General features: G+C 36.5%; 1 protein-coding gene across 1 annotated transcript; it reads left to right on the top strand.

Annotated features, from left to right (window-relative positions):
• The first annotated feature begins 396 nt into the window (after nt 1-396).
• On the top strand, nt 397-6,731 carry LOC110711889 (CASP-like protein 5A2). The gene is made up of 3 exons (XM_021890331.1): nt 397-611; nt 3,958-4,090; nt 6,216-6,731. The coding sequence occupies exons 1-3, from the start codon at nt 397-399 to the stop codon at nt 6,405-6,407; spliced, it is 540 nt and encodes a 179-aa protein (XP_021746023.1). The 3' UTR covers nt 6,408-6,731.
• Nucleotides 6,732-10,702: the final 3,971 nt, after the last annotated feature.

Raw genomic sequence — 10,702 nt, forward strand, 5'->3', positions numbered from 1 at the left:
ATAACAAGTTAAATGACCAATTGAGACCAATTTAAAGTGGATTGACATCAAAGATTGAATTATTAAAAATAATCGAGATGTGAGATTATTTTGGGTGGAAAAGGTAAAAGTTGAATTATTCCGGATAATTTTTTCAAAAATTAAAGGTAATTTAAATCCAACCATTATTCTTTCATGACTTTCCTCTTTTCTTCCCTTTTCTTAATTAGGAGAAGCTAACTTTACCCAAAAAACTTGCAGACGACTGAAAAAAGTACCCAAATTCCTTGCTATCTCATTTATTCCTAAATTCTCTGAAAATTCCCTACAAATAACCTGCGAAATCGATGGATTAAGGAGTAGTTTTGATCAAAATTGTGATTCACAGTTTGATAATCATCTTCATCATCGCCGGAAATGAGTCATCCGGCGGTGCACCCGGTGGAAGCGCCGCCGCCACTAACGACTGAAAACGCAGCAGTGGCGGCGCCGAGAGTGAGAATGAAGGATCTTCAAGGAATGGCGGGGACACCAGGTGGGCTTGTGTTGCGTCTTTTTCAATCTTTCTTCGCCATTGGAGCTTTTCTTGTCATGTCTACCACCAGCGATTTCCCCTCCGTCACTGCTTTTCGGTAACTAAAATTTTTTATTTCCTGGTTATTATTGTTGTTCATTTGATGGTTAATTACCCAACATTTGATTTATTTTTGTTGATTGTGAAATGGGGTAGATGTGAATTTTTGTGGGTAAATGAAAATTTCGAAGTTTTTGTGGTATAATTTAAGCTTGTAATTGAACTTTTCTGGGTTTTGTGTTGTTAGAATTGTGGGTAAAAGTTGCAATGTGCCTTACTTGAATGTACCGTTAATAGAAATACTACTTTGGGGGTTGGTGGAGTAGGGATTGAGGAATCAGCTTATCAATTAATGTTGTTGTTGTTCATTAATTAGTTTTTTTGGGCTTCCGATTCTTGCTCATAAAATGAGTCCGGTTCGTGTGTTTGCAAGTAAAGGTGCTCTTCCATCTCTAATCCTGCTATTGGGATTGATGGTAGCCTGTGATTATCCTGCATTGGTGGTTTTGTTCTGCTAGTAATTTTGTATAATGACTGTATGCCATTCCTTTTTGTACCTTCGGATTTACCTTGGAGTTACTGGAAATTTTCATGTAATGCTGCTATTAGGAACAATGTTTGTTGATGTAGGTTATTGTTAGAAGTTAGAACGATCCTGTTGTGCTTTATTGAAGTTTTGTTGTACATATTTGTTGAAAAGGGATAATGCAGTGAGTGGAGTGAATCAAACTAGCAAAGTTGGGTGCTTATTAATGAATCAATCAATGCAATGTTGCACAATTTACATTACCTTTTTTTTTTTTCACCTGAATAGAGTTATGTACAAGAACTTTTCAATTACAAACACCATAACAGAAAAAATCTAAAGACCTAGGCCACTTACATCATCAGCATCACTTCTTCCCCACTTTCTATCAGGGGTGTGAGAATTCCCTTCATATAGCACCACTTCTACATGCAACTTTAAAAATATGGCCTTAATTGCAGCTTGCTGATATTCGCAATCCCCATCAAATACGTTCCAATTTCTGTTGTACAAAGTCTCGGAAAACCACATCCCGTATAACGTGCCAACTTCTTGCTACCTTCTTCAAGCTTGAGTAATTACTTATACCAACTATCCCATATCAAAGTTCTGAACAGGTTTATTTATACCAACCATTTGCAACGTATTATCACTGATTCCAGCAGAATAATTACAATTAAAAATAATGGATATTCGATGGATTCCGCACTTTGATTGAACATATAAAACCTTAAATCATGCCAGTTTGAATCACCGGATTTGCTTTTTTTTTTTTTTTTTTTTTTTTTTTTTAATTTTATATATATATATAAAGCTATTCTTCTCACTCATTTTTAATGCTATTCTTCTCACTCATTCCAGCCGGTTTTAAAAACTGTTAACCTGTTAGGGCTTGCCAAATTTTTACGGAGTATTATCATCCAAGCAACTGGTTCAACATTTGGCCTTAGTTCAGTGTGAAATTTCCTTGCAGAAAATTTGGCTTCAAGAAACATGTTTTGCTGGCCACCTCCAATAATTGTAGTTTTCCTGGACTAAAGGATTTTTCTAAAAGTCCATGATAAACCATTTGGGGTTGGCATATCCCTAACATTGCTATCTATGATGTAGTGTACTAGTATGTATGGAGTCATTTTATTCAAAGCCTGTCTTGTTTCATAGTGATGGCCCAAAAAAGCTTGGAAATTGCTGCCTTGTCCTAAGTTGTGAGATCCAATAGATTCTGCCCCCCACTACCTTGGGTAGGCACATCTGATTCCAAGATACTCCCTTTGTCTCTTAATATTCTCCCTGTTTTCCTTTTTAGTCCGTCCCTTTGAGTTTGCTCCATACTACTTTTGTTGTAGGGACCACACCTTTTACTCACAACCACTACATTAACCCCATCACACTCTCTCTTATTAACTCTTTTCAACCTAAAATTATAGAAGTAACTTCACCTCTATGGGGTAAAATAAGGGATGAAGAGAGTACTCATCTATATTTATCGCACCACCTGTCCATAAAAAAGGCCCAGCAATATCTCTTAATTTGTCTTAAAACTTTCTTAGGCATGAAAAACATTTGGCTCCAATAAATTATTATGTTGAGTAAACAGATTTTCTTAGGCATAGGTTAGCAGTTTGCTGACCAAAACTTAATTCTTGCAACCACCTTTCAATCAAAGGTTTGCACTGATTGAAAGACAAATTTGCAGATGCCATAGGAACCCCAGATATTTAAAAAGGTAACTCACCACTATTCTTATGAAGGGTTTCTGCATTAAATCCTGCAATATCAGGGGAAGTGCAATCTCCTCTTGCAAACATTAGGAGATCATTGTCAAACATCAAATGTGTATGGTCTTTTGCATTTTAGATGATAATTCAAATTGGGATTTTGAGCGATGTCAGCCATCTCACCCATACACTGAGACAAATATTCCATTCCCATGCAAATAAATAGGATGAGTAGGGGCCACCCTGTCCTGGAAAAGAAGTGGAAGGATTACCATTCACTGGAACTGATTATGATATAGAAGCTATGCACTCTATGATCCAAGTCACACCTATAGCAGGGATTAGTAACTCATCTATATTAGATCTCAGGAAGCTCCACTCAATAGACTCATAAGCTTTCTTCAGATCTACCTTGAGCATGCATCTAGTTATACCCTTTTACTAATTTAGTGGCCAGCAAGATTATTATCTGTGAATTCCCCAACGACCTTCTGTTACCTAGCAGTTAGACTTTTAGCAATAATTATGTAAATTAATGAACAAGCAACGGGACTAAGATCTTTTGCAGAATAAAGGCAACTTACTATAGGTACAAGGGTGATATAGTGGCACAGTGTACCTGCTTTAGCAACTTAGACTTCTGGAATCAATCAATCAAAGCCTTAATCCCATAAGTGGGGTTAACTTAGACTTCTGGAAGATTACTAAAATTGCATCATAAATCTTGTGTTTAACAATGTGCCAAGAATTCTTAAAGAAGACAGTTGAAATAATTTAAACCACAAGCTTTTATATCACCAATACTTTGCCAATGCAACATCTATTTCATCAGCCCTAACAGGTGTATCAAGGATTCAGAAGCTAAAGAACTTAGTTCTGAGCCACTTCTAATAATTGTATTTTCCACTCTAGGACTTTTTCAGAGAAATTGGTGGGTGAGGTATTTATCTTTCAAGGCTGGCTTAGACGGTAAATTAGACCAGGGAGGCCTGTATCTCTGGTAAAAACATATGAAATAGATGCAATAACCAGCTTAAGAACTTCAGCGCCTTCATTTTTTTTTACCTATCTTCACTGTATAACTTATGTATAAGTTTCTTATTCTTCTATATTTTTAAATTCTTTTGTAATGACATGAAGTTTTTAATTTGTGCTCCCAGCTTTCTTGTTGCCGCTTCTGGCTTGCAGATCTTATGGAGCCTTTCACTAGCAATGCTTGATATCTATGCTATCTTAGTCAAACGTAATTTTTGTAATTGTCGAGCTGTTAGCTTGTTTGCTGCTGGTGATGTGGTAAGATTGACTTCACCTTTTCTTTGTAATAATCAGAGAGCTCAACAATTACTTTTTGTAGCATGCTCTATATTTTTACTGGACTAACATTCATGAAATAATGAACCTGAATAGATCCTTCAGCTTCAATGTTACTATTGCATATAGAAAGATGTCTCTTACATGCACTAATCAATAATAGTCTCAAAATTCTGTCTTATTTATGCTGCTCTCCTTCTTTAGTATTTTTAGTCAGATATTTAAGTTAGAAATGTAGCACTGTGAAGTTGATAGCTGAATCCTGTCAATCTTCTACTCCATAAGGCCGGTGGCTATTAATCCAGGTTAAGTATTATTAGAACATTGAGGAATGGTTATGATTACCATGTGGGTGATTTAGAGGGAGAAGTGTGGTCGAGTCTTTGAGAAGGTGAAAGTGTAGTATATGAGTGTTAGTGTTGGGGATCTGTTTGTATGAGATGGTTGGATCCGTCACTACAGCATTACAAGTTAAATGTGGATGCTGCTTCTGGATATTATATGGAGTGGTGATTAGAAGTAATATTGAGGATGTCTTAGCTGTGGCTTGTATAATCTGTGAAGGTTATTGTGGGATTGTGGTTGTGGAAGTGATAGCTGCAAGCTCTAGCCTTTCCACTGCAAGAGATTTTCATTTTTTTTAAAGCTGATATTAGGTACGGATACTCCTTGCTCCAACCTCAGCTCAACATGTTAAAAGTGAAACAGCAGTATAGTGGTTTTCGACTTTTCGTGTCCTGATGAAGGATATCAACTCTCTGATTAAAAATTTTCTTTCCTTTAAAGTTTCCTATGTGCATAGAGTACTAGAGAAGGTAATAGAGGTATCAATAGACTAGTAAAATCCAGCTATGTGCTTGTGGATGGAGGACGTGGCCAGTGGTGCCGTTATCTTTTTGATGGATAAGATTGCTATATGTTTGATGAATTATAAGCGTTGGTTTTAATTTAAAAAGTGGGAAATAGTGATGGTTATTTTGGCACGATTCGTAGGAAAATTGCTTATTTATAATCCGACCTTTCGCTAACCTACTATAATAATCTCACGATTGAGAATGTAAAGTTACATTCTATTTTCCAATTGATTGGCATACCAGAAAGCTTTCCACTTCTTCATGACTTTGTTTTGACAGAATTGTCCATTTTATCACATGATCATATGTATTACATTAATAATATAGGAACATTGCATGATTTGATTACTTAATAAAAATATATTCCTGGAATTAACTCTTTGAAAATTGGAGTTATTATCATTTGGATTTACAACAGATTGGACTATTTTTATACTTTCTCCATTCTCTTTTTATTGCAATGTGGAGGGGATGTATGGTATTTTAGGAGAGGAGAGAGATAAAAATAAAGATCCATGTGATGAGGAAAGAGATAGAGAGCATCATTGGCCAAATGAAGTAATGTTGCAATTAATTTGCAACTTCTCAAAAAGGAATACGTGGATTATTATTGTGGGACGGCCAAAGGTCAGGTTTTAGGTGTACAATTTTATTTTCGTTGAAGTAATTTTTTCTTCAATTAGTTATGGCAGTTTGGTATGTGAGTCGAAGACCTGCTACAGATTATGGTATGTGGTCATTCACTCATTCTTGACATACCACTATCCCAGTGCTCCTCTTGAGGTTCTGGAATCTTGCCAAAGATATATTTTTTCCTCCTTTCAGTCTGTCTCATTCTAAGGATCTGGCTTGAAAACCATTAATTGGACTATTATGCTACGACAAATTGTAACAAAGGATTTATTTGTCTGTTTTAGTCGATTGTAATTCTGAGCCCAACATTACCTACATGTGCATGATTCATCCTTTTTTCAACAGGATTTTCAAAGAGTTGTTAATGGGCAACTTTATGAACTCCAGGTTAAAATGGAATTTAAATTAATTTAGTTAACGTGCACTCCCTCTGCAATTGCGTGGTAAGGTTGCATGCATTTGATAACCCTCCCACCTTTTACCATTCCCTGGCGACAGTCTTGTGCTGAATGTTCACTATCTTTCATTTACCCCCCTCTCCAGTCTCCACACACACCCAAAAAAAAATTATTGGATCACAGGTTGCTCAAAATTAAATCTGCATTATACTTGTCTTGCAGATCACTTCTACTCTCATATTTTCTGCGGCCTGTGCGTCTGCGGGTATCACTGTTCTCATTGGCAATGATCTGCAGAGTTGTTCAAAGAACCACTGTGCTCAATTTGAAACTTCAACAGGCATGGCTTTCATGACTTGGTTTGCTGCTTTACCTTCTTTTCTACTGAATTTCTGGTCTTTGGCCTCTCGATGACAAAAATTCAGTCCGATGCACTGGCAGTCCATTTATGCTTGGATCATATGTGTATAATAGCTCTAATGTATATTGTGTTTGAATTTGCAATTCTAAAAGGATACAGTTTTGTGGCTTTTTGGTTTAGTTTCCCTGCAAGTTGGAGGTAATCAGTGGTCTTGTGCTGGTTGTGAAGTTGTAGTGCCTTTAATGCCTCTAGTGTCGATGCTATGGAAGATAATGCCTTTCTGTTGTGAAATGAGTTTCTTTAATGTCACTTGTGTTTTGTGAAGGCTTACACAGACCAAATCCGTGCTATACGGAAAAATCCCAATTTTGTTTGAACTGGTTCACGACTTAAATTGTTTTATTTATTATTATTATTATTATTATTATTATTATTATTATTATTATTATTATTATTATTATTATTATTATTATTATTTTATTTTATTTTTTTTTTTTTTTTTTTTTTGTGGGATATTTTGTGCGTAATGAGAAGCATTAAACAGGTTTTAACTAGAAGTGCAAATGATACCTTTACAAAGGCTATCTACTGCTAATAGGGATCATTTTTGCCCTTGTTTCCCTCTTAGTAAGAAGTTAGACAAGGCTTTCAAAAAAAATAAAATAAAAAGTTATCTATATGAGTTAGAGAGGAACTTATTTGCAATTTTCAAAAGTTTCTAGATACTAGCTTAACTATTGGAGCTAAATGTACAATTAGCTTTGGCTAAGCTAATTTTCAAAAGATGGGAAGTTGGTGGTGAGGGTATTTATTAAACCATGATTAATGTATTAGAGGTTGATTATTTAAGAATTACCAAAATATAATTAGATTAGAGAAAACTTAAAAATTTAAGTGAAAATTGGTAAAAAATAATTCCAACTTTTGTTCATTTGATCAAAATAATCCTTACTTTGGATTATTTTTAAATAATCGGGTCATTCGCTCAAAATGGTCTTAGGTTATGGTGACATGTGTCACTACGTGATTGTTTGGTTGAAAAATAAAAATAAATAAATTAAAAACTTAAAAAACTTTTTTAAAAAATAAAATAAAAAAACCAAAATCAGCCCCCACCCACAACCCATTCCGGAGCTTCTCACCATCCCCACCCTTGTCGCGGCTAGGGCTGAGCAAACTATCTGAAGATCCGAAAATCCGATGATCCGATCCGCATCCGATCCGAAAATTATGGATATTCGATCCGAATTTGATTTCGGATCGGATATCCGATCTGGATTTTTCGGATATCGGATATTCAAATTTTGGATTTTGGATATCGGATATTCGAAAAAAGTCGGATATCGGATATCCGATCCGATATCCGAAAAAATCACCCATTATAAATATGTCAAACCCTAACCCTCAATCCCCACTTCCCCATACCCCCCCACCCGCCTCTCTAAGTCTCTTCTTCTCTTTCTCTCTGGCTTTCTCTCTCCTTTCCTCATCTTTGAAACAATCCTCCATGGCAGCATGGCTCCATCCTTTTCTTCCCTAACCTCGACCATAAGCACCACCACATCACCACCTAATCCCCACCCCACCACCTTTATTCTCTCTCCTAACCTCGACCACCCACCACCTTTATTCTCTCCACCTAACCTCGACCACCCTGAATCCGACCACCCACAAAACCCCCTAACTCCAACCACACCAGCCACCCTGAAACTCCGACCACCAACCAACTTGAAACCCGACCATCGTATCCCAACTATCCACGAAACACGCCCCCTATTTCCTCTTCAATTCGAAAACCGTACCCCAGTTACCCACGAAACCCGCCCCCTATTTACTCTTCACCCCAGATAGAGATGTGCGATGGTGGCTTGGAGGTCGGGCTACTAATGCCATTGATGTTGTTGCTTGTTGATGTCGTTGATGTTGTTGCTTGCTGAGTTGCTGATGCCGTTGATTTCGGGTCTGGGTGGAGGGGGTTCAGATCTGGGGTGGGGGTGATGGTGTTGGCAGCTAAGGCGGAGGAGTGGGCGGTGACGACGACGGCAGAATAGGAGCTGTGAGATTGAAAGCTCAGACAGCGAGAGAGGAGGCGCCTGTAAGCCATGGTGGTGGCTGGATTGATAACCCCCCTCCTTGTCCCTTGTATTACTACTTCGATTAACTTCTTATTTTTCAACTTAAATTGTAAAGGGTTAGTTTAATCGTTTTTCGTTTTTGTGACAAGGGGTCTCAGGACTCAGGCAATGTTCTGTAATTTGTGACAATGTGTAAAATTTCTTTGTTTTGAAATCGGTGAAATTAGTTGTTGGATTTTAAAAAAATTTAGTCTATTTGATCCTCATTTTAGCTCAATTTCAATATACAAGTACTCTATTTATCAATTTTCCTTAACAAAAAGTTAATTTGGCCATTAAATGAATTTTTAAACAATAATTTGAAAAGGTCGGATATTGGATATCCGAGCTATCCGATCCGAAAGCTTCAGATATCCGATATCCGGATATCCGAAGCTTTCGGATCGGATATCGAATATCAGATATCCTAATTTTCGGATACGGATATCCGATCCGAAAGTGAATTTCGGATCGGATATCCGATCCGTGCTTACCCCTAGTTGTGGCTGAAAACCCTTCCCCTGTGCCAACGTCTCCCCTACCCCCTTGTTAGTTGCTCCTTCCCGGCGCAGCCCTAAAACCTTCACCCTAACTCCCTAAAAACCACCTCCCCCCACCACATCAATCCCCCAACCACCCTTTCTCAGCCATCGGGTTTAATGGTCTCCCGCTGGAAACAAAGGGCGGTGTCGGCGCGAGGGAGGGAGTCTGGCCACAGCAGGGTGGGGCCGGAGACTTGGGTTGGGCCCGTTGGCGAAGGGTACCAGACGTGGGTGGTGGTGGGGTTGTCGTGGGTTGGGGGCAGGGTTTTTTGTTTTTAATTTTTTTTAGGTTTTTTATATTTTTTAATTTATTTTCAACCAATCATATGGTGACACATCTCACTTAAACAAAAAAAAAAAATCTTTTTAACAGGTTATCAGTCACGCACTTGGGACCATTTTGAGCGAATGACTCTCAAAGTTTGGATTATTTAAAAATAATTTAAATTTGCGATTATTTTGAGCGGATGGACAAATGTTAGGATTATTTTTACCAATTTTTCCAAAATTCAATGCTTTTTAGACTTTAAAAAAAAAAAAAAAATTGCTATTGGCAATTTTATATGATATTATCCAAAGCAGTAAAATTAGCAACAAAGACATGCAGAACGTAGTCAATACTGATATAACTAACATATGGTTTATGGGTTTTACTAGGATAGGAGAAGAATCTAATCTATGATGGCTTATGTAAATGTAACAGATGATATTCCACAAAAACTTATACTCTACACAATTAATAATGTGCATTGTTGCAGTTTATATTATTAATGATAAGCATAACTTCTGCAAATCCAAATCAAACTGTTATAAACTATTTATTAGAATGCTACATTCTTATCATCCCAAATTACTCAAGTTCTACAAGTAGCCATATTTTGCCATAAACTGGTTCCCACATTATTCTATATCATATTTAATGTCCATTTAAATAAACAAATGAAACATTTCAATAAAAAAATAAATAAATTGAAACTGACTAATGAAAGTACTACAGCAATCAATATTGGAAATGCTTGAAAGTGACCTTAATATAAGAAGTGTGCATTTTTTGCATTGTTATGTCACTTATGTGACTTATGTCCAATATGTATACTACAATAGTAAAAAAAAAATAAAAAAATAAAAATGACTGCTACTTTATACAGTTAAAAAAGAATACTTAAAGTACAATATGTATCATGATGCATTAGCTATTAACATAACCACTTAGTTAAGATAGTCAACCCTAATTGCTATACCTTTCATATTTTAATATAAAGACATACCACGTACGTAGGTTAATCCCTAAATGAATATCTAACAGTACTCATTGCTTACTTGAAATTAAATAGAAACATAAGCATTTCTTTTTCAACTTTGTAAATGATCAGTAAACTGATTTTAGAACTAATAAGAAAATGAGAAGTATTATGCACGGCTGGACTGATGACACATCTCGTTCGTCAAAGCACAAACCACGAATTAGAAAAAAGGCACGGGTTTGAAGCCTGGTTGTACCGGGCTTCACGAGCTCGATTAAAAAGACTGATATCCTCCAACGACTGGATGATATCCTCTAAACAATCAATACTATTTGATATCCTTAAAAGACTAGATTTTATCATCCAACCTGTTACTAATATAATTCAAAGACAGGACGATATCCTCTAACAACTGGATGATACCCTCTAAAGACTAATTACTAGTTGA

Source organism: Chenopodium quinoa, unplaced genomic scaffold (assembly GCF_001683475.1).
Source record: "Chenopodium quinoa cultivar QQ74 unplaced genomic scaffold, ASM168347v1, whole genome shotgun sequence".
In the NCBI taxonomy this organism is placed as follows: domain Eukaryota; kingdom Viridiplantae; phylum Streptophyta; class Magnoliopsida; order Caryophyllales; family Amaranthaceae; genus Chenopodium; species Chenopodium quinoa.